The sequence below is a fragment of the Rhinoraja longicauda genome, chromosome 11, assembly GCF_053455715.1.
Source record: "Rhinoraja longicauda isolate Sanriku21f chromosome 11, sRhiLon1.1, whole genome shotgun sequence".
Lineage (NCBI taxonomy): Eukaryota > Metazoa > Chordata > Chondrichthyes > Rajiformes > Arhynchobatidae > Rhinoraja > Rhinoraja longicauda.
The window spans coordinates 24261710-24287372 of record NC_135963.1 but is presented as its reverse complement, the minus strand read 5'-3'; the positions used below and the strand labels follow the sequence as shown (position 1 = coordinate 24287372).

Genomic DNA, 25663 nt, shown 5'->3' with positions numbered 1-25663 from the left:
ATTAGATTGTTCGACAATATAATGCTATTATGCGATTGTGAAAATAGAACTGAACTAAACCAAACTTTTCGGGAAAGATTATGAAATAATCTGATTGATTAGAAATTCACCTATATGCTCTCACCATCTCCCTCAATCTTTCCATTCACAAACATATGGCATTGTCACTTGTCTATAATTTACACAATGTGGTTAAAAAGTATTCTGTTATGTACATGACTGCTGTGAACACTGAGAAAAAAGGAAACCTGCAGTAAACTTTGCATACATGAATTTAGACAATGAATATACCTTGCTGAATCTTGGTGAACATGATGAGAACTGTTTAATTTCTACATGGTCATCTTCATTGGAATCTTCTTCATCAGAATCAAGATGGTGGTACCGGTCAGAACGGGCTATAACAAAAAATGGTACTGCGTCAAAAATGAGAACTAACTTTACGACCAAATAGCCGCCTTTTGCATGCATCATTTCAATTCTAAACATCGCGAGGGATGCTTAATTTTCACTGTGGATGTCAAAACTGATCCTTCACGTGTCAGTTCCTTTATTTAACTGATCATCCCAAAAATCATATGCACTGATTCAATAAAATTATTGAGTAGTAATGTTAAACTGTAATGTAAAAATATGGAATATGGATTTTGGTCAACATCTTATTTGTCAAAAGAGCAAATATGACCCTCTTTAGCATTAAACATTGTTCATTTATTATTAGTGTAATAGCCAGCCCTCTTAATATATGTAATCTAGTAAGAAGCAATAAAACAAAAAGGAGACAATGAAGGATTTTCATTGACATTTTATCGTTCAATCTAAGTGCCAGGTTTCTAAGACCTACTTACTATCAAAGTAACTGGTATCATCTTCTGACTCAAGCTGAGGTATAAATTCTGCCTTCTGACGGAGAAGACTATTCCAATCCAAATCTGAGAAGAACCGATGTTGTTTAACTTCGTAGGCACTTCCTGAGGAGAAGAAAATAGAGATTTGTGCTGATTCAAGTCTATCTATCTTAATCCCATATTGTGTATTTCATCAACCTACAGCTTCCCTCACAAGTCATGCATGCATGCTTCGTTTTAATTTAAAAGTCAGGTAATATACTGGGATAATTTTCTGTTCGTGATAAGCTAACACATGCATACATATTTTATATATTTACTTGTAAATATGTGCACACTTGTACTTTAACAATTCATTAGTAAAAAGATACGAAAATTACAATATTGATGTCTAGTCAACAACTTAAAAAGGAGCAAAAATAGGAATAATATCACAAGACAACTCAGAGGAACGCAGAAGATGTAAGGGAACTGAAACCGCTTTAATTTTACAATAGGTTATGATACTCAGTTAACATTCAAGAATCTTAGATTCTAGCTCAATTTAATTAATTTGATAAGTACGCTCAACACTGACAATATATCAAGAGTAAATGCTAATCATTACCTGTACCCAGGCGTTCCAGTGGATTTTGCCTCAGTAGTTTTGCAATGAGGTCCTCAGCATCTGGTGGTAATGCATCATCTCCATCGGGCCAAGCTATCTGATCTGAGCATTAAAGCAAACAGTTAACAATGCAACGTTTCATATGAAAATAGTCATTACAAACTGCAATATCTCATTTTAAAATTACGTACAAAATTATACCAATCAAACCATAAATTCCCTTAGCGTTTTACTCTTGGTCGATAAATAATCCACATATTTCACTTTATTTTTTTCTCACTACATATTTTAAATGTGCTAATTCTGTATATTGTTCATTTTTCATTTTCATTTTCTCCTCAAAACGCATGGCCAATTTGCTTTTGGTAAATATTCCGTTCCCACAATGCCCCGTGTAAAAAAAAATCCTCCTAATGTCAGATGTTCATTTGTTAATACTTCAGTTCAGAGGGTGAAATGCACCACAGAATAGTTACATTCAGTCTGCCGACCACACCCTGCCTCATTGCACCGTTAATCTACTTAGTTCCCCTCCCTTGCCTGCTCCAAATAGTCTTGCAAATTCTTTCCCTTCAGATACCTATCCAAATCCCTTTTAAATATTGCACTTGAATCTGCTTCAACTGCTGGGTTTCTGGCAATATGTTCCAGACGCTAATCACTTTCTTGTACAAATATTTTTCCTTGTATCATTTTTACCACCACCTTCATTCTAGTTCTTGACCCCTATGCCAATGGAAACAGTTTCTATTTAGCTTCCCTGCCAATAAACGTCATGAATTTTAAACACATCTAACAATCCCTTTGCTTTCAGCTCTACACAAAGGAAAAATAGTCTCTGATCCCGAGAATCATTAACTAAACAGAAGACACTCAGCAGATCAGCCAGCACTTACAAAAAGAGAAACAGAGTTAACATTTTAGGTTAATATATATATATATATCCTCTGATCAGAACAAAAGCATGTTGAATGTGGTAGTGTTCATTGGGCCTTAATGAGGCAACAGACAGAGAGTTCAGAATGGCGTTGGGATGGAGAAGTGACAGGAGTCCAACAATTTCAAGTAACTCTCTTTATATCAGAACAGGCCAATTCTACTGTAAGGATATCTATTTGTAATATTTATTTACATTTTCTGTCTCCATAGACACTATCTGATATGCTGGGGATTTTGAACATTCGCCTTTGGGAGTTAGGTCTCAACCACATCTCTGACCTGCAAAGCACAGCTTTATTTGTTTTCTCACTTTCTCACCTCCTTCATTGATATGTTCATTGGATAATTTCATAAACAGCATATCACTGTCAATTTTGGCCTTACAAGGCATTATCTTTGCCTCGTCCATTCTTCCCTCACTCACTTTGCAACTATTTTGTTTTCTCATGCCCAGTTCTGATCAATGGATTTTTACCTTAAACATTAACTCTCTTTCTATAGCCTGCTAATGTTTCCAGTCTATTCTGTTTCATTGCAGACTTTCAGTATTTGCAGTTAAAATTTTCATTTGGTAATCCTCTCCAGAGCTTTTAAAATTTTTCCTGAAGTGTGCAACTGGAAATATGCAAAATACATCAGTTATGGTGGAACTCCAGTTTTATAAAGCTTCATCATAACTTACTTTTTTTTACCTTTATTTCTGTATCTGAAAGGCTCAGGATCCCATATGCTTATTTTAAGCTTGCCGTATTTAACAATCAACTTACATATACAGTAAACCCTCATTACCTCATTACAATGGACCATGGGGGGGGGGGGGGGGGGAGTGGTGTGCGTTATTGCCGATTGTCTGCTATAACCAAGTAAGGGGGTTAAATAGTAACTTGTTTGACCCAAGGGTGGGTGGGAAGAAGCATGGCACCGGGGGGGGGGTTTAAATCAGGGAGAATTCACAGGCTGGGGACTCTGTGGTTTCCCAGCCCCACATGCGGTGCATCAGGGACAAGCCCGGACTCGCACTGCCTTATGCTGCTCGTTCTCTCCGCTCCCGTAACCGGAAGCATGCCATTAGTGCCAGATCATTGGGTAATCTGGAGGAAGCAGGGGATGTTGGAACGGGAGCCTCGCGCTGTTAACAGGCAACTGGTGCAGTGGCGCATGCTGGGTCTGTACTTTGTTGCAGTTACTGCAAACCTGTGCCCAATGCAATGCTCTTCAAGCATTTTTTGTTGCTCACTCTCTCCCCGCCACTACCTTTCCGCTGTGCTTTATGATGCCCACCAGCCACAACCACAAATGGACACCTCAGAACGTTGAACTGAAATCCGTTATAAAGAAGTCCTTGACAAACGAGGGTAGACTGTACCTCTAGATTTCTCCATTCTTGAACCCTTTAGAAATATGTCCTCCAGTTCATATTGTCTCTTGTCTTTTTATGAAATGCAACACTTCACAGTTCACAGCATGAAACTTAATCTGTCATCTGACCATCCATTAAGTAGCATGCTAATGTCTCCCTAAAGTCTACTACTATTATCCTCAGGTATTTCTTATTTGTTGCAAAGAAAAGGAGTATCTGTGGTTGTGCTGAAAGCACTACATACAGAACTTAACTGGTAAAATTATGTGATTTTCTGATAATATCTTGCCTTTTTAAAAAAAGACTGAGGAAATTATTAACTTCCCCTTAATGAAAGATTGTTTGTTAAAGTGGTAATAGAATTCTGATTTAACGCCAGAATCTAGGAAAGGTGCTCGAAAGTTTATTGAACTCATTATATCAAGTTATTGGCAAATGCATAGAGATTTTTCCCTTATTTGCTTTAATAGAACATATGTTTTGAACACAGCTCAGTCTACAATACAGTTTCAGATTGCTAGTCCCCCTGCTCCACCTTGCTGCAGAACTCTCTGCATGGATTTAACCCCAAATTCCATTGATTCTCAAAACCTATTTAGTTCTGCCTTGAAACCCATTATGGGCTACCATTTCACAACCATATTGCTAATAAGCTCCCTATACTCCTAACTAACCCTTTTAGTAAAAAAGATGCTCATGCATTTCCAATTTAATTTTGCAGAACTTAATTTCTAAATAGGTCTACGTTCTTAATTGTGTTTTATGGCAGCAATGCTTACACATCTATTTAGCTCATGTTTCATCACTTCAAACCTCACATCAACTCTTAACCTTTCTTTTTCCAGAAAGAAAAAAACTTTCATGACGAGTAATTCACTGAAGCTCTGCAATCAATCTTTACATCACTTTAAAAGAATATGTTGGAAAATAACTGTATATCCTCGTTGAGATAATATCAGATTTAGTGCAAGTGATGGCGGGCAGAGAGTTGGAGAATATATTTTTGTTAAACGGAATGTTGCGTAGCTGGGAATTGCACTGTAGGTGCAAATGAAGGGTCAACCTGCCTGGATTTAACAATAAATAAGAAATGTGAAGGAAATTGGACTAAAGGAATAAGGGGCAAAAAGACAGTAATCTGACCTGTTTCGGAATTGTAATTCTATATAAAAGGGCTGAGCGTTATTTTTGGAACATTATTCGATGAGTGAACCCTCCAATATCTATTACTGACGACATTAAGCTTTCAGAAATAATCTATCAACTTTATCAAAATAATACATGAGATTCTTTAAATGCACATCAATTATTCTAATAATAGAAGTTGGCTTGGTACATAGATGTAAAATATAGGACTTTGCATTGAGCTACACATTGCCTCGTTTTCTGTAGGATACATAAAATTCACTATTTTCTTCTGACTCTGGCTTCCTCCTTTAACTCTTCCTTTGACACAGTGCTGCTTCCTGCATTCATAAATAACTCAAAAGCATCCTTACTTTTGCAACCTTATAGGCTGAATAATGAATTCAATAATCCCAGATAACTGGCCTTTCATGTTTGTGTCAGGACAAACTAGTTATGATGTAATTATTCACAAAATGCTGGAGTAACTCAGCAAGTCAGGCAACATCTCAGGAGAGAAGGAATGGGCGACGTTTCGGGTCGAGACCCTTCTTCAGACTGATGACAGTTATGATGTAAGGTTATCCACCTATAACAATATATACCAGCCGAAATAATCAAAGTCATGTCCCATCCTAGTTATTCCATCTTCTCCCTGCTCCTGTAGGGCAGAAGATACAGTACCTTGAAGCCATGCACCATCAGACTCAGGAACAACTTCTTCCCCTCTCTTGTCAGGCTACTGAATTGTCGTTCAATCTGCGAGGAGACAGCCCAATTTTCCTCTCCCTCTTTGCAGATATTGGACATTGGCTGTGGAACTGGTGTGCTACAATGCTGAACTATATTCTGTACTTTGTATCTTCCCCTTTGCTCAACCTATTGTAATTGAGTTTGGCTTCATTGTATTTATGTACGGTATTATCCGATTTGATTGTATAGTATTGATTAGATAGTTATGCAAAACAAAGTTTTTGATAATAATAAACATAAACCCTAATGTACTATGGAAACAGATGCCGATGTCTGCTCCAGTATTAATATCCCGGTTGCAGAAAGCAGTTCAATATTGTTCGATTTATTTGTCGTTTCTCTCGCATGTTCTCCACACATCATTGATAGAGTAGAAATAAATTTGAAAAACACAACTTACCACTAATTACGTGTCCAAATAGTTCTTCTGGAGTGTCTCCAAAAAATGGAACGCATCCCACCAGAAATTCAAACAGGATTATACCCATAGCCCACCAATCCACTGGTTTCCCATAACCTTGCCGCAGGATCACTTCAGGAGCGATGTATTCTGGGGTTCCACAAACCTTTGCCAAGAGAGAAAGGCCACATGTCAAGAAATAAATCTCACCACTATTTTAAGCCTTCACCATATTTATACTTCAGCATTTTTTTTAAATCAGCTTAGTAAAAGTCAATATAGTGAAATAAATTAGTTTTCATGTGCCTGTGGCTTTCAATCCATTATTGTCGATCGTGTGTCATTTAAAAATATTTGACCCGAGTTGATTGATAATTAGACTGCAAGGACTTAATCACAGAGTATCTGCTAAAAGTTACCTAGCAGACAGGATTATGGATCTGTGACGAATTTCCATAAAGACTGGATAAACTGGAACTGATTTGAAAACCGATTAACCAGCACAGAACACACCGAGAAAGTATCAAACTGAAATTTGTCAAACTAACCATTCATTACCAACATCAAATAAATGAAGAACTTTCAGCTCGTCTTTAAAATCAAAATGTATTCTTTAAATCTTTTGCTCCTCCTGTTACTCTCACAAGCAAGTTCAGTGCTGGTCGTGTCTCCGAATTCAACTTATTCTGCATTTTGAACGTTATGTTGTGATGATGGGAAATTTCATCTCCTGAAATTCAATTATTCTTGTGTATAATCGAACCATACCACATACCAATGTAAGAATTCACTTATAGCTATTGTTCTGAATACACAATATAATTTGTTGTTTACACTAATTTTTTTTGTACTTTTAAATAGAAATGTGCTGGAAATAACATTGAGTCCTTTTGACACTACATTTAACCATGAATTAAAAGCAAAATACGTTGTTTCCCCAGGATATTAAGGGCGGCACGGTGGCGTAGCAGTAGAGCTGCTGTCTTCCAGCGCAAGCGACCTGGTTTCAATCCCAACTATGGGTGTTGTCTGCATGGAGATTGTATGTTCTCCCCATGACTGGGTGGGTTTTCTCAGAGTTCTTGGGTTTCCTCACACAGTCCAAAGCGTACAGGTTTGTAGGTTAATTGGCTTGGTATAAATGTAATCTGTCCCTGTTGTGTGTAGGATAGAGTTAACGTGCGGGTATTGCTGGACCGTGCACTCGGGGGGGCCGAAGGGCTTGTTTACACTGAAATTTAGAAGGATGAGAGGAGATCGTATTGAAACATATAAGATTATTAAGGGGTTGGACACTTTAGAGGCAGGAAACATGTTCCCAATGTTGGGGGAGTCCAGAACAAGGGGCCACAGTTTAAGAATAAGGGGTAGGCCATTTAGAACTGAGATGAGGAAAAACCTTTTCAGTCAGAGTTGTGAATCTGTGGAATTCTCTGCCTCAGAAGGCAGTGGAGGCCAATTCTCTGAATACATTCAAGAGAGAGCTAGATAGAGCTCTTAAGGATAGCGGAGTCAGGGGGTATGGGGAGAAGGCAGGAACGGGGTACTGATTGAGAATGATCAGCCATGATCACATTGAATGGTGGTGCTGGCCTCCTCCTGCACCTATTGTCTATTGTTTATTTTCATGCTGTATCTCTAAACTAAACTAAACTGCAATGTTCTTTCACTGAAGTCAGTAGCAAGTCCAGCTTTAATGTCTGCACAATAAAGACTCACTTTCCTGCTGCTCTGCACCACTGGAATCCACATGGAGTGCAGTGGCAGAACAGGACCTTGAGTTTCTTCAGCATTTAAACTAGGATCCAGCATTCTCAACCTGCACCAGATTATATCTAGTGCACGATTCACAAGTCTATTGATTTCATTGGGAACTGTACGGTAATGGAGTAAAAAAGGGAAAAACATGGCAAGCATTTTTCTATATCAGTGGTTTGTTTAATGCTGTTAATTACTTAAATAAGGTTTTCAGATGAGTTTTTACCATTTTGTTCATAATTCACGTACATGTTCATGTACATTTTTGCAATTGTTTAAAAATCCTTTTTATAAATCAGAGATATTCATCAATATTTGAAAACTGACAATCTGGGTAGCTAGTTTTGGATCTGGAATAATAATCTTACTTCGAGGGATGGTCATGGTGTTGAGCAATGAGTGCTGGGCAGTGAAAGGTCTTAGTAGTGCAAAGACCTGATTTTGGCAGACCTGAATAACCTTCTCCCAGCAAATTCATCTGGATGGGTTGGATAACTTACAAAACTAGCTGCCACAATTGAGGTATTCAGAACAATAACCGTGAATTCATACATTGGTCTGTGATATGGTTTGAATACGCACATGAATAATTGAATTTAAGGAGATTAATTTTCTAATCATCACTACATAATGTTCAAAAGGTAGAATAAGTTGAATTCTGAGACACGACCAGCATTGCATGTGCTTGTAAGAGGTAAGACTTGGGGAATGGAGGTTGAAGATGGTGATACAAAATGCTGGAGTAACTCTGCGGGACAGGCAGCATCTCTGGAGAGATGGAATGGGTGACGTTTCGGGTATTAACAGAATCTGAACCATTGTCGCCAAAAATACCTGAAACGTCACCCATTCCTTCTCTCCAGAGATGCTGCTTGTGCCGCTGAGTTACTCCAGCATTTTGTGTCTGCCTTTGCCAGAATAATAAGTGATATATTTAACATTACAAATCTGACACATCAGAAGACTAGCTTTTTTTATAGCAAATAAGGCAATTTTTATGCTCAATTACTTATAGATTGACAGGGCTGACACCTGTGCGTACTTGTGCCCTTTCTAAATCTAGCAGGGAATATGTGCCAAATTATTGAACAGCTTCATGTCATGAACAAGAAATTGAGCTGATTTCAGCAAGTTTATTTCACTTAGTAGTTTAAACGACACTGAAGGCCATTCACCCTCACTTTGATTTGAGATACTCATTGGAAGAGTGAATAGTTCTCTATTGCCATAATAGTTTTGTATGCCTAAAGTCATGCTCTTCAGTATGACAAAAATAAAACAGGGAACACATTATAGGAGTAACTGCATCCTTGTACCAGTATTTAACAGTTGCTTTGTTCTGTGGATTGTTCAAATTATCAAATGACCAATGATTATTTCTATCCTGCTACATAGGAGCAAAATGTAGACCTAGTTTCAAAGATAATGTAAGAAAGAAATATGAAATGATCATTATCCCTTTATCAGCAGTATTCTATTGTTCCAATATAAATCATTTATAAAATGCATGCAGATTTTCAACAACCCTGTTTTAAGAGAACCTCACAAGCCTACAATCTCAACTATCAAGAACAACACCAGCAAGCACATAGAGTCAAGACAATTTATAAACCTCCCTCTAAGTCACAAACTACCTTGACTTGTAAATATATTGCATCATTTCATCATCACTGACCTTTTTTTCTCGTTTATTATATTGTTGACAGAGCCACGATGTTTACATATTCTGTTGCGCTACCGCAAGTAAGAATTTCATTGTTCTGCCTGGGACATATGACAATAAAACACTGGACTCTAGGCCTCCCTATTCAACAGCATTATGGGAGAATCTTTACCAGAAGAACTGCAGCTGTTCAAGGTGGTAGCTCAACAGTACCTCCCAAAAGCAAGACATTCTTATCTCATAAATTACTACATTTAAAAAGATTCTCAACTACGTACTAATTTCTGAAATACCTTAAAAAATGTAACAGAGTATATTGTGGTTACTTGGGTTCAATTATGAGAAACAATTAGATTAACAACAACTGTACTTAACATAGAACATTAAACAGTACAGTATAGAACAAGCCCTTCGGCTCACAATGTTTATGCCGAACATGATGCTAAATTAACTGGTCTCATCTGCCTGTACATAATCCATATCCCTCTATAGCATGTGCTTCCAATGTGCTTATCTAAAAGCCTCTTACACACCACTATCATATCTGCCTCCACCATCACCCCTGGCCCCCACTGGTCTCTTGGCAACAAACAATCCATGAAAAAACCCAGCAATTATGACTTTAAAATGTTCACAAGATGCTACAGATTTTTTACCTGCTTGTCAAGAAATTCTCTTGCATCTTTTTCAATGTGCCCTTCATATAAATTGGTGGTGAGACTCATCAGACCAATCTTTGAAAGTCCAAAATCCGTCAGCTTGATGTGACCCATTGAAGTGATGAGAAGACTGTAAATGAAAAGAACACGGTCAATAATGGAGAGGTTTTAAACAGGTCAGGTTTTGTGAATACATGATTGCCAAAACATTTCAAAATCAAACTCTACAAAAAGTTTCCATAAATAAATTGAGCAGACCTATTGTTAATGTAATGATGTTAAATTGCCAATATTTGAAAATTTCCAATGTGCTAACTTTTGGAAGGTTTTACATCAATATTACTCAGATATATAGAAGTGAATTCAAGGCACCAATCTAATCTGAAGGTTCTGGAACTGCTTTGAGATCTTTGCTCAAAATATTTATGATGCCTTGTGAACTAATGTAATTGAAATAATAATTTGGATATCAGTGATCTGCTTTCCAAGTGGAAATTTTATCATTCATAAATGTTAAACATTTTATTTATTTGAATACTGCTCATGGATGTAAACTATTTTAACAGTAATTTGGATAGCATCAGTTCAATAAAAAAAATCAGTATCTACTTCTTCATAAAGTGTTTTTGAGTGTCTATTAAATATTAGGTCAATTAATAACCCAAGTATAGACAAAAGTGAGTGTAACATAATCATTTAGCCCACTTTAAAATGAATTGTCACTGTACAGTTATTTCCATTATATACTGTTGTGTGGTGCAGAAAAAAATAAAACCCTTAGATGGAAATGAACAAACTTCAGATATTAAAAAAAAAGATATTTTAAGTTGCTGAGTTAAAGAATGGCAGATAAAATATTGGAAGTACCAATGGAGAATATGGGAGATGTATCCAAGAGGGTGTCCTGGAACAGTATGTGGACAGTCCAACTTAAGGAAGGACCATATAAAGGACCTTGAATTGGGAAACATGCCTGGCCAGGTGATTGGTGTTTCAGTGGAGCAGCATTCTGGAAGCAGTGATTACAACTCCCCAAGTTTTAAAATAGTTATGAATAAGTCTGGATCTTGGAGGAAGGCAGATTACAACATTATTATGCAGGAGGTTAAGGAGAGTAAATTGGGAGCAGTTCTTATTAGCACATCTGACATATGGGAGTTGTTTAAAGGCTACATTAACCTAAATGTAGATAATACATCATTACAAATGTAGATAATACAATACATTATGACCAGAATGAACCTGCCATGGACAAAGCCATGCTGACTGTCCCTGATTAGCCCATTCTCTTCCAAATGAGAGGAAAACCTGTCCCAGGGAACCTTCTCCAACAGCTTCCCAACCACTGACTAATGATAGGCTCAATGGTGTATTATTACGGACAGTAAAGAAGGCTGTCAAGTTTACAGAGGGATATGGATCAGCTGCAGAAATGTGTGGCAAAATGGCAGGTGGAGTTCAATCCAAGCAAGTGTGAGATGTTGCGCTTTGGGAAAGGGATATAAGGGGAAAGTATACAGTTAATGGTAAGACCCTTAACAGCATTGATGTGCAAAGAGATCTTGGTGTCAATGTCCATAGCTCCCTGAAAGCGGCAGCACAAGTAGATAGAATATTAAAGAGGTTGTATGGTATGCTTGCCTTCGTCAGTTGGGACTTTGAGTATAAGAGTCAGGAAGTCATGTTGTCGCTTTATAGGACTTTAGTTAGGTTGCTTTTGGAGTTGAGTGCAGTTCTCATCAGCTCATTTAGAAAGGGCATAGGTTAATTAAAATGCTGCCTGGATTAGAGAGTATTAACCAGGCGAGGTTGGACAAACTGGGATTATTTTCCCTAGAACTTGAGACGTTGAGGGGACACCTGAGAAGTATATTAAATTACACAATGAGAGGCATAGATGGGGTAGACAGTCAGTAGCTTTTTCATCAGGGTGGAAATATATCATATCATATCATATACATACAGCCGGAAACAGGCCTTTTCGGCCCTCCAAGTCCGTGCCGCCCAGCGATCCCCGTACATTAACACTATCCTACACCCACTAGGGACAATTTTTTACATTTACCCAGCCAATTAACCTACATACCTGTACGTCTTTGGAGTGTGGGAGGAAACCGAAGATCTCGGAGTAAACCCACGCAGGTCACGGGGAGAACGTACAAACTCCTTACAGTGCAGCACCTGTAGTCAGGATCGAACCTGAGTCTCCGGCGCTGCATTCGCTGTAAAGCAGCAACTCTACCGCTGCGCTACCGTGCCGCCCTAAAATGACTGGAGTGTACATCTTTAAGGTGAGAGGAGATAGGCGGCGCTAGTTTTTTTTAACCGACAGTGGTGAGTGCCTGGAACACACTGCCAGGGTTGGTAGAGGCAAATACGATAGTGGCATTTAACACGCTTTTAGATAGGCTCATGGATATACAGGGAATGGAGTGATGTGGATCAGATGCATGCAGAGGAGATTGATTTATCTTGGCATCATGTTCCTCACGGACATTGTGGGCCAAGGGATCTGTTCCTGTGCTGTAGGAAAATAACTGCAGATGCTGGTATAAATCGAAGGTATCACAAAATGCTGGAGTAACTCAGCAGGTCAGGCAGCATCTAGGAGAGAGGGAATGGGTGACGTTTCGGGTCGAGACCCTTCTTCAGACTGTGCTGTAGTATTCTATGTTCATGCATTTGGTATAGGTATCTTCAAATATTACACATGGTTGCTTACAGATAAACACTCGAGGTTTTGGGAAGGATTAAGCAGCTATTCATGAGAACTGAAGCTGTTGTCAACAAAGCTAATCAAGCATTTGAATTTATCACAAAAATACATGATAATGCTGAAATGCATTTTTTTGAAATTTCATAATTCATTGAAAGATAATGTTTATTATGATATGCTTATTTTGAACTGAAGACGGAACAAGGCAGGAATAATAATTTTTAAAGGGGTGCAGACAAAAATGCAGCTAATCTGACACTTTGGAGAGTGGATGGGATAGGAAGAGGAACAAAGAGAATCTATTGGCAGGACTTCAATAGTGGGGAGAAGATTGCATTAGCAATTAAACAACAGGGTTGGGAATATAGCAAGCAGTAATGTGGGTATCAGCACTTTAAAGTCAAAGAAACGGGAAGAACTTAAGATGCAGATAGAAAGAGAATAAGAAAAGAAAAAAAGATGAGAAAATTTAAAAAGCAGAGAAAAATCAAGGCTAGCACTTTGTGTGGACATGTGGAATGGGGGATTTGTGAAAAATCTTAAACCTTTATTCTAGGCTGGTACTTTTGATCTCTGTGAAATCTTCAAATACTGTTTGAAAGCATATTAAAATGCTTTGATTGTTTTAAGTTGATTCTGACGTTTATGGATTATCTATATAAATTTGCAAATGAACTGGGGAAAAAAGCAAGTAAATATTTTAGCTTAGAACAAAGTAATTTTTTTTGAAAAGGTGTGTGATATTTTACGGAAATTAAAATATACTATTACCTGTGAAAAAATAATCAGCAACAAATTCATACCTCCATTTTGTTTTGCTTTACAAAGCAAAATTAATTCTCCCAGCAATTGACAATTTTGAGAATGTAGCAACGAATTTTCCGATTAATACATATAGTACTACATTATTCTCAGAAAAGTCAAAACAATAATTTATAGCCTTCTTCATGGTTTCTACACTCAATAAATAACTTCTTGAATGTAGTCACTACTGTAGGGTAACTGCCAATTTGTGCACAAAAAAGCAATGTGATAACTTGCTTTAGGCATGTCAATTGAAGGAGAAAATATTGGCCAGTTCTCCTGCTCACACTTAAATGATGCCACTTGAGGGGAAGAATAATGCCAATTCAATATCTCATAAAAATACATATCTTCTAATATTTTAATACTTCCCCAGGACTTTTCTGAACTGTCAAATCTGGATTGGGAATTCCCGAGTCAGAGGTGAGTGTTTGCGCTAACCAGGGCTGTCACTCAAGATCACCTGTCTTTTTTTCCTTTGTTTAGAATGATACTCATCAAGCAGAATTCATTATATGGCAAATTTTGTTCATCAGCTTGAAACTAAGATAATGGAATAGGTTTGAATAAGACCAGCATGTATATAATAGGCTCAATGGTTGGTCTCCAGTCCTCTAAATCTCTAAAGGGAGGATGTATACCTTCATAACTAGAATTACATCATATAAACATCCATATGTACAATTATTTTAATGTCATCTGCTTTAACAGTTTGTTAGTCACGATAACTAAATCCACAAATCAAGAAGATACCTAACATGCAAGAAATGCAAGTTCCTCAGGTATAGGTCTCTAGGCAGGTAAAAATCATTGAGTTCAAGAATTCATACTTGTCTGGTTTGAGGTCTCGGTGAACAATGCCATAATTGTGCAGATATTCCAAAGCCAACACGGTTTCTGCAAAATACATCCGGGCCATTTCAACAGGCAAAGCACCAATATTCTTCAGTAAAGTGGCACAATCCCCACCTATGGTACAAATTTAAATACAAAGGACATGGTTATGGAGACGCTTTGTTACTTAACAGTTCTTGAAAGGCAGGAATTCTAAATAATTACTTTTGGATCAGATTTCATAGTATAGAAGAAACAAAAAATATCCCCATAATAATTAATCAAAGGCCATGGGGAGGAACTTAAAGACCAAAAATAGAAGGCAAATTCATTAGCTGATCGTCTTACATGAGGAAAATACTGGAGTCCATTATTAAAACTGTATTTGCAGGATCAAGCACAATCAATGTAGTTTTGTGAAAGGGAAATTGTATTTTCTAAATCTGCTACAACTTTTAATACAAAGATGTAGCCATAAAGCAGGACCAGTAGGTATGGTGTGTTTCAATTTCCAGCAGACGTTCAAAAAAGTGCCACAGGAAAGGTTACTGTACATGATATAAGCATATGAGAGTGAGGGTTATATATTATAATAATAATAATAATAATGCATTTTATTTATATAGCGCTTTTCATATACTCAAAGACGCTTTACAGAGATTTTGAGAACATAGGGAAATTAATAAATAGATAAATAAGTAAATAAATAAATGAACAGAGAAAGGAGACAGAAGGTGAGGTGACCTTCAGTGGTTGAAGGCAGTACTGAACAGGTGAGACTTCAGTGATGTTTTGAATGTGGTGAGTGTGGAGGAGTCTCTAACGGTTTGGGGTAGTGAGTTCCATAGGGTGGGAGCAGCGATGGAGAAAGCCCTGTCCCCCCAGGATCTGAGTTTGGTCCGGATGTGGGGGGATAGGAGATTGGCAGCGGCAGGTGGGAGTGTGCCTGTGGAGGAGGTCGGTCAGGTAGGATGGGGCCAGGTTATGGAGGGCTTTGTATGTTATGAGGAGGATTTTGTACTGGATTCTCTGGGGGATGGGGAGCCAGTGGAGTTTATAAAGGACGGGGGTGATATGGTCACGGATCGAGGTGTGTGTGAGTAGACGGGCAGCGGAGTTTTGAATGTATTGAAGTTTATTGATGATTTTTGAGGGTGCGCCATAGAGGAGGCTGTTGCAGTAGTCCAGACGGGAGGTGATGAAGGCGTGGATGAGGGTTTCTGCAGCTGTGGAGGAGAGGGATGGACGGAGACGGGCAATGTTTTTGAGGTGGAAAAAGGCTGTCTTTGTGATGTGTTTGATGTGTTTGTCGAAGGAGAGGGTTTGATCAAGGATGATTCCAAGATTCCGGATGTGAGGTGAGGTGGATACTGGGAGACCATCAATGTTGAGGATGAAGTTTTGGGTGGATTTGGTGAGCGTTTTTGGACCAATGATGATGATTTCAGATTTGTTGCAATTGAGTTTGAGGAAGTTTGATTGAAGCCAAGATTTTATTTCAGTGATGCAGTTTGTCAGTGTAGAGTGTGTGGTGGGGGAGATTGACTTGGTGGAGATGAGGAGCTGGATATCATCGGCGAAGCAGTGGAAGTTGAGACCATGACGGCGGATTAATTGACCAAGGGGGAACAGGTAGAGGATGAAGAGGAGGGGGCCAAGGACTGAGCCTTGGGGGACACCTTGGGGGAGAGGAGCGGTGGGGGATTTACAGTTGTTAATGGAGATGAACTGGTGTCTGTCAGAGAGGTAAGATTTGAACCAGGATAGGGCTGTGCCGGTGATGTTAAGGGAGGTTTCAAGTCGGGTGAGGAGAATGGAGTGATTTATGGTGTCATATTGAGATGGATAGAGTGGTAGCTAACTAACAAAGAACACAAAGACACGATAAAAGTTGGTTTTCATATTGGCATTGAGTAACTGGTGCAGAAACAGAGGTATCAATACATACAATTTATATTAATAACCAGATGAAGATGTTGAGTGCAATTCAGATAAGTGTTGTGGTGATATAAAGTAAATTGTGTGGAGGACACAAATAGTAAAGATATACAGTGCATTCAGAAGTATTCAGACCACTTCACTTTTTCCACATTTTGTTACGTTACAGCCTTATTTTAAAAATGGATTAAATTCTTTTTTTTAAATCATCAATCTACACACAATACCCCAGAATGAAGAAGCGAAAACATGTGTTTAGAAATTTTTGCAAAGTAATTAAAACGAAATAACTGAAATATCACATTTACATAAGTATTCAGACCTTTCGCTATGCCACTCAAAATTGAGCTTAAGTTCATCCTGTTTCCATTCATTATCCTTGAACTGTTTCTACAACTTGATTGGAGTCCACCAGTGGTATAAAACAATTTCTGCAGCATTGCAGGTCCCGAAGAGCACAGTGGCCTCCGTCATTCTTAAATGGAAGAACTTTGGAACGACCAGGACTCTTCATAAAGCTGGCCGCCTGGCCAAACTGTGGAATCGGGGGAGAAGGGCCTTGGTCAGAGAGGTGACCAAGAACCTGATGGTCACTCGGACAGAGCTCCAGAGTTCCTCTGTGATGATGGGAGAACCTTCCAGAAGGACAATATCTGCAGCACTCCACCAATAAAGCCTTTATGGTAGAGTGGCCAGACGGAAGCCACTCCTCAGTAAAAGGCACATGACAGCCCTCTTGGAGTTTCCCAAAAGGCACCGAAAGGACTCTCAGACCACGAGAAACAAGATTCTCTGATCTGATGAAACCAAGATTGAACTCTTTGGCCTGAATGCCAAGCGTCACGTCTCATCACCTGGCCAATACCATACCTAGGGTGAAGCATGGTGGTGGCAGCATCATGCTGTGGGGATGTTTTTCAGCGGCAGGAGCTGGGAGACTAGTCAGGATCGAGGGAAAGATAAACAGAGCGAAGTACAGCGAGATCCTTGATGAAAACCTGTTCCAGAGCGTTCTGGACCTCAGACTGAGGTGGAGTTTCACCTTCCAACAGGACAACGACCCTAAGCACACAGCCAAGACAACGTAGGAGTGGCTTCGTGGGAAGTCTGTGAATGTCCTCGAGTGGCCCAGCCAGAGCCCGGACTTGAACCCGATCGAACATCTCTGGAGGGACCTGAAAATAGCTGTGCATCGACGCTCCCCATCCAACCTGACAGAGCTTGAGAGGATCTGCAGAGAAGAATGGGAGAAATTACCCAAATACAGGTGTGCCAAGTGTCTAGCGTCATACCCAAGAAGACGAAGCTGTAATCGCTGCCAAAGGTGCCTCAACAAAGTACTGCGTAAAGGATCTGAATACTTAAGTAAATGTGATATTTCATTTATTTCTTTTTAATTATTTTGCAAAAATTTCTAAACATGTTTTCGCTTTTTTATTATGGTGTGTAGATTGATGATAAAAAAAAAGAATTTCATCCATTTTAAAATAAGGCTGTAACGTAACAAAATGTGGGAAAGGTGAAGGGGTCCAAATACTTTCTGAATGCACTGAAGACAGGTTAGGTGTATAGACGAAAAATTGGCAGATGTCGCATAAAGTTAGAAACTGAGAGATTATCCACTTCGGAAGGAAAAAGTAGATTATTATACTGTCAACCCTTGCGGACCATAGGCGGGGGTGGAGGGATGGTGTCCATTATTGCCAAATGTCCACCATAACTAAGTAAGAGTTTTCCCCCCTTGATATCGCTGCCCGAACACCAGGTCAGGATCCTGATGCCCATCACTGAGAGCCCAGTAGGACCTCCTTCACCACATGGAGCACAACAGCCCAAGAAGACTGCCCGGCACCACCTTGTCCAGTGCAACTAGAGGACAGCATTAACCACTGCCCTTGCTGCTGGTACCCGCACTCAGAGATTAAGAGCAAAATGGGAGGTCTGGGGCTTTGGAGTGGTGGTGTGATGAGGTGAGAAAACCCAGTCCCGCTCTAAGTGAGATTCCCACGACCAACTGCCTGCTCAGGGCGGAAGGACATCGACCTTAAATATTAATTCTGTTTCTCCTTCCAATGACTCAAACTTGCCTAACCTGCTGAGTGTACAAAGTTCTTTTTTACTAAAAAATTATTTTTGTTACAAGTTAAGAATTCTAAAGGCTGTTTGTAATATTTCGTTGAATAGAGTGTCGATCAATGAAATTGCTTGTGAATTTTAATGCCCTCCTCAATGTAACCAGCAGCCTGTGTTCTAAAGAGACAGTCCATTGTGACTGAAATCCATTATAAAGAGGTCCGTGATAACAAGAGTTTTACTGTACAAATGCAGTGAAACTATAAAATGATGCGATACAAAAAATCTGGAGGTCAGTGTACATGAAACACAAAGAGGTACATGCAGGTACAACGGATAAACAGGAAGGAAATCTTAACTTTGGCCTTCATTGCAAAGTACGAGCACCTTGGCTCCATATAAATACTTAAGTTAAGAAAAAAAGAGTTGATCTAATTGAAACAAACACGTTTCTGAGTGATATTGACACAGGAAATACTGAGAGGAAGTTTCTAGAGCGAGGATAACTAGAACTAGAGAGGATAGTTGTAGAACATGTGGCTGCTCTTTGTGACAGAGATGAGGAGAATCATCTTCTTGTAGGATGACAACTCCAAAATTATTCTTTAATACTTTCAAACATTTGAAGTGAACCCAGTCAACTCCTACAAGAGATTAGCCAGCTTTTCACCACGCTGATCAACAATGAAGTTTAACGATAACTAAATATACCTTTAAACTTTAATACTCGGTAGCCTCAAAAGTAATATAATTTGCGATTCCATGGGTATTTCACTTCAGATTACAAGCTAAAGTAAAGATATGGATCTAAAAATATATAAATAGCAATCCAGAGTGGTTTTGACAGATCTTCAAAAAAATCCAAATTAGGAGTATTTGTAAGGATAAAGAGGGGCCAATGTCCTGGAATAATAGTGCAAACTAGACCAAGTGGACCCGTTGGGCTCAAACCTCTCCTGCATTGGTGCAGCACCCTCTCCTCTCCTCCCCCCTCCACCCCCCTTATCCTCCCTCTTCCCCCCCCTCTCCCCTGCTCCCTCCCTCCCTAGATAGATTTAAACTTTAAAATGTGAATAACTTAAAAAATATAACACTTAAGTCAATGAAACTTTTTCCATTAGCACCAAAGGGATGACGGTGAGTAAGGTGGGCCTAAAACTGTCGCGCTATCGTGTACCGTTTTGGGTGTAGTTCAGGAACAAACAAACAAACAAGAGTTTTAGTATATAGATAGATGTCCTTCATATGTCCTTATTGGAAAAGGTCAATTATGTAAGTTTGCATACCAATCTATCTTGAATCAAAGAAGCCAATCTTTGTTGAGTTTTAGAACTTGCGGAAACACTTGAAAGCCACAAATTCTTGTTTTCTGCATTTCCATTTGTCATTAGCAAAGGATATATTTTGTAAGTAGTTACAAGGTTTCATGGAAACTTGCTTGTGAATACAACAATATGATCAGTCATTAGACTGTAAACAATTTGGACACAAGCAAACTCCTACAGTGCATAGCAGGTACTAAGTGACTCAAGATGACGCAAGAGTAATGAATTTACAGAGCGTGTCCAATGAGAAATAACATTGTTTAATTTCATGAGCAGTATAGGAAGATCAGAGTAACAATGGATCACTTCATCCAGCCAAATTCTTTTTTACTTAAAATGCTCAAACTGTCCAATGATTTACAAATAATTAAGATCATGTTGCTTGGGAGACTCATTGACGACATTTGAGTTGGAACACTGAATAAGTGTATAACTCCACAAATTAGGTCAACAGGATAAGTCAATGAACATCAAAGCAGCAATGAAGATATGGTTACCTCATCAAACCATAATTTATCTCTATTCATCCCAGTTAGATGTTAAATGAAATTCATGGCACCAATGCCCGAATTATCAAATTATAATGGAAAATGCTTGTTATTAAGGTAAATCTGACATGCAATTCAAAATTTCCATTACTGTGTGGATTGAAGTGAAATTGCAAAATAACTGTCAGTGATTCACAATCTAAGCCGTTGTCTTCTCTATTGCAACAAGGGGAACTCAGTTAAATTGTGTTGAACTTTGGGCATTTATGAACTCTGGGTAAATGATGTCAAGGTAAAATGATTTATGATCTCAGGGTAAAATGAGATCTTTGCAGCCTGGCAAGGTGGGTTGAAGGGACAGTTTCTGTGCTCCATGACTCCAAAAGCCTATTGCAGTTAATAAGAGAACAGAAATGACACAACAGTATAATGTTATGACAACAGAATGAAGTTTTTTTTAAATTCACTTAACCTCACATCAATTAAGTAACTTACCTTCTACGTATTCAATCACCATACACAGATGCCGTTTTGTCTCAAAAGAGCAGAACATGCTCACAACAAAAGGATTCTCAGCAAAGGTCAAGATATCTCTTTCAACAAATGCTTGCTGGATTTGGTTCCTTAGAATGAGATTCTGCTTGTTAATTTTCTTCATAGCAAACCTCTGCCGTGTTTCCTTATGTTTCACAAGATGGACTGCTCTGTAAGATAAGCACACATTGTACCAATTACTTACCACTGTGATAACAGCAAAATTCTATTATCAGAAGCAACATCAGTCAGCAAAAGAATATTAGCAAAATGGCAACGTTCTTAGGAGGTTAGCTTGTGACTAAGCAAATGGCAGATGAATCAGGTAACTCAATGAATAACACTTTCATTGTATAAGTGGAAAAATGCTAACTCAAATAATTATATATTTCTACAGGGTTAACTATTGACCACACAATGGTGACTGACTATCTGCATAAGTAATCTTGAGTAAGCAGCATGTTAGAAATAGTGATGGCATACATTTATTTACCAGTTCTGGTTCTTTGGCTGAAACAATAACAACTGGCCTGGAACATCCCACGTAAGTGCATCCCAAAACACATTCATCTAAGCACAAATCAAATATAATGTCGAACATTTTGCTGAATTTTGACGCCATTATGTGTTTAATAAGGCAACATATCCTTTATCTTTAATCATATGTTTATCAATTCCACCTCCAATTGCATCATGCTCCCTAATAACGGCTACCGTACCAAGTTTTAAGCCTCGTAAATTAGCTTCCACCAGCTATACCTGATGGAGACCATCTTCAAAAGACAACAAGAGTTTAGGTTTTGTGGAAAAAATCATTTTTCTGGTGCAACTGAAATCTTTGAGATGTTTGATTTAATATATCCTCATTGAACAGTGGACCATGTGTTTTCTTTACAACCCAAATTAAATTTTAATTTCCATATTTGGAGAATAATAAGAATGGACAAATTTACTGTTCCGACCTCTGGCCTCCAAGTCCTCAAGGGAATTCCAGGCTATAAATAGAGGATAGCTCAAAGTCTTGAGTGCTGTTTACATTCTCCTTTGTTTTTTGTTACTTACATTCATATTTTTGAAGTTGCTGTCACTGGGAAGAACAAAGGAGAATCTTCATTGATTGTTTCACTTTATCTGCATTGCTTTCACTGCCTTACTGTCCAAGTTGTAGCCCACAAACAATCTCATAAGTACTCACCAACCAAGAAAAAAGTCGTTATTTTAGAAACAATGAAAAGGGAGAGTGTGATCACTAGGTTCTCTGTTTAACAATAAAAACCTTTACCCATAGGCTCCATTGCTAATCAGCTTTAGGTTTTCGAAGTCTTCCTCACACGGGGTTTTCTTTGTGCTAAATGTCGCACCACGACCCTGAAAGTAATCAAAATTGAAGAAATAAACCTGATATTCTGGCAGCAGGTAAATTTGTGCATTGTATCCATTATTGCATTCTTAAAATAAATGTGTAGAATTTTTGATTAAACACAAAATACCCTTTATCCTACAAATAATGTTTGAGGCTATTAAGACAAAGACAAAGTAACAACTTCAAAAGCTTAAACTGAAGAGTATTTTTGAGAGATAAAGAATTCATTATTGAGAGTTTTAACAATTCTGAAAATGTCATCACTTCTCTTGCAGTATGTATAATTCTTCTCAACTGAAAACACTATATCGCTGATGTCACAAATTGGATAACATGAATGTAACCTGCACCACAATTGAATGTAACTGAATAATAGCCAATTTCCCTGAAACACAAGGGACATGTATTTTAATGTTGATGTTAACAACTGGCAAAGCCATTTAACCTCTGATATGGCTGGATCACAAAACATAATCAGGCCCAGCCCTACCTTTCGAGTCTGCTTGCCATTCCAGAATGATTCAGGCTTCCTTACTTACTTCTTGCAAAGCAACCTCTTAAACCCCACTCCCCCTGCCTTCACCATCCTTACGACCAATAGTGCAAAAGGCACATATAATCTTATTTTACTTAAATGAAGATTATCCATTTATTTGTCTCTGAGATTCTCCTCCATTCCTTTACCCAAGTGGTGAAATTATATCAAAGGATTTCACTCATTTTAGCCCTCAATATGCATTGTTCCATGCCATCTCTCATCAATTAATTCCCAAAATTACCATGTCTATGAAACCTTCTACCTTCTCCCTCAATCATATTCACTTCATACGGGCACTCACACTCTTCTTGAACCATTTGTTTTTTTGTTGATATTAATTGTTCTCTCTATTGTTAGTGTTCTTTCCCTTTAAATGTACAAAAAACCTTTTGATCCCTATTCCTCCTTGCAAAAGATACCTCCGTTTCCAATCTTCTTTTCTATCTGCCCTATCCGTCACTGTCCTCCGATATACATGTCCATTTTACCACGTTTGAACTTCTCTACTATCCATCATAGTTTCCACATTGCAGAAATGTTATTTTACTCAAGTTACCAATTAGTTCCTAGATAAATGCAAGGTGGAAAACTGTACCTTACTATCCTTCTTATGTTGGCTGCAGCCTTTAACACAATTACCTCGACCATGTTTAGTAATGTCACTCCAGCTGGAAAACACTGCAGTCACCTAGTTTGATTCGTAACAGTGTAACAGCCAGAGAATACCAATCGACAATAGGTGCAGGAGTAGGCCATTCGGCCCTTCGTGCCAGCACTGCCATTCACTGTGATCATGGCTGATCATCCACAATCAATACCCCGTTCCTGACCTCTCCCCATACCCATTGACTCCGCTATCTTTAAGAGCTCTATCTAACTCTCTCTTGAAAGCATGCTGAAAGGCCTCCAATACCTTCTGAGGCAGAGAATTCCATAGATTCACAACTCTCTGGGTGAAAAAGTTCTTCCTCATCTCCGTTCTAAATAGCCTACCCCTTACTCTTAAACTGTGGCCCCTGGTTCTGGACTCCCCCAACATCAGGAACATGTTTCCTGCCTCTAGAGTGTCCAATCCCTTAATACTTATATGTTTCAATAAGATACCCGCTCATTCTTCTAAACTCCAGTGTATACAAGCCCAGTCGCTCCATTCTTTCATTATATGACAGTCCCGCCATCTTGGGAATTAATCTCGTGAACCTACGCTGCACTCCCTCAATAGAAAGAATGTCCTTCCTCAGATTTGGAGACCAAAACCGCACACAATACTCTAGGTGTGGTCTCACTAGGGCCCTGTACAACTGCAGAAGGACCTCTTTGCTCCTATACTCAACTCCTCTTGTTATGAAGGCCAACATGCCATTAGCTTTCTTCACTGCCTGCTATACCTGCATGCTTACTTTCAGTGACTGATGAACAAGGACACCCAGATCTCATTGTACTTCCCCTTTTCCTAACTGGACACCATTCAGATAATAATCTGCCTTCCTGTTCTTGCCACCAAAATGGATAACTTCACGTTTAAACTGCATCTGCCAGTCATCTGCCCACTCACCCAACCTGTCCAAATCACCCTGCATCCTCCTCACAGTTCACTGTCATGTACTGGGCTTGTCTTCCTCATCCTACACTGTGCCTAATGCTGGACCAAATGATCAATTTTGGTCCTAAACTTTGCAACATTCTACTCCTTGATGAGATCATCTGAAAATGCAGTGATTTGTCGATAATACCCACTTCTACCTCACTAACATCTCTCAGCTCCTCTTCTGCCCCTAAAATGTCAGATTGCTAGTCTGATACCCAGTGTTCGAGAAGCAGAAATTAGCTATGACTAAATACTGCAAAAATCAGTCACCATCTTCTGCTCCTACCGTAATCTCAGCTCTCTTGTCATTGATGCTGTTTCTCTCCTTGGTAACATAGCTAACTTGAAGAGAAGCATCCAACTACATACTAGTCCTATGATAATTTTCACCCCAGGAAGGTTGTCTAATTAACCCCTAACCCATTCCAATGAATCTGCTACTGACGCGATTATGAGAGACCTCAAGTCTTAACTATTCCAGTACAATCCTGGATAGCCAATAATACACTGTAAAAATGTGCTCATTTAAAACAGCCCAAATTATAACCAGCTTAAGTTTTGTTCATTCATTGTCCTTGAGCTGTACATGGATTTCCTCAATAATATAATTCACATCATTGCTTTCATTCAAGCCCTCACTGCTTCCTATATCTATAACCTAACATGGCTCACAATTTTCCAAGCTCTCTGTTCCCATTCAATTTTACCCTCTTGATCATCTCACTTTGAGTTCTACACTTTTGTCGCGGATCCTTGGTTGAGTATGCTCTACTAAGACACTTTACTATGATATAAGTTAAATTTAAAGAGAAGTTGTTATTATATACAAAGAGAAAAGTATAATTTCCTTCAAACATCCATGTTCCTCAACACATTTTACAGTAATGGACATACTGTCATAAAGGTTTACACAACATGCTATTAGCCATGTCCATTTAAATTGATGAAATAGTTTGCTGTCTGTACCTTTTATTTGAATGTTTTACTTTTGACCAACAATACTCACATCTGAAGAATCTTCATTTTCTGGGAGTTCTGTACTGCCACTGTCAAAGCTGGTTAACTGGGCCATTTCTGGTTGAAATAGAAGCATGCAAAATAGCTATTGTTTCATGAAAAGAAAGGCAGGGTACAACTGGCACTTATCAAACCCCAAGATGCCATTGGCAAATGTACAACAATAAATTAATTACAATTGATTTTGGAATGAACCCTGATTTGTGGCTGGCAACCTGCCGCATAAATGAACAATATGTATTTTCGGAAAGAATTTCCCAAGTTTTACACCATTATTCACATTATCACATCTGAAACCTACTTTATGGAAGAATATGGATTGTAATTTGGCAT

At 38.6% G+C, this 25663-nt stretch overlaps 1 protein-coding gene across 7 annotated transcripts in view; it reads right to left on the bottom strand.

Annotated features, from left to right (window-relative positions):
• The window catches only part of mast2 (microtubule associated serine/threonine kinase 2), a 266095-nt gene that overhangs the window by 18084 nt on the left and 222348 nt on the right, over nucleotides 1–25663 (bottom strand). For all 7 annotated transcript variants that reach the window (XM_078408488.1, XM_078408489.1, XM_078408491.1 and 4 more), the window contains 9 exons: nucleotides 25320–25387; nucleotides 22107–22192; nucleotides 20786–20994; nucleotides 14463–14601; nucleotides 10110–10242; nucleotides 6033–6198; nucleotides 1456–1557; nucleotides 849–971; nucleotides 292–398 (listed from right to left, as the gene is read on the bottom strand). In XM_078408488.1, the coding sequence (XP_078264614.1) occupies nucleotides 292–398; nucleotides 849–971; nucleotides 1456–1557; nucleotides 6033–6198; nucleotides 10110–10242; nucleotides 14463–14601; nucleotides 20786–20994; nucleotides 22107–22192; nucleotides 25320–25387 (1133 nt within the window). The remainder of the gene's footprint in view (nucleotides 1–291; nucleotides 399–848; nucleotides 972–1455; nucleotides 1558–6032; nucleotides 6199–10109; nucleotides 10243–14462; nucleotides 14602–20785; nucleotides 20995–22106; nucleotides 22193–25319; nucleotides 25388–25663) is intronic.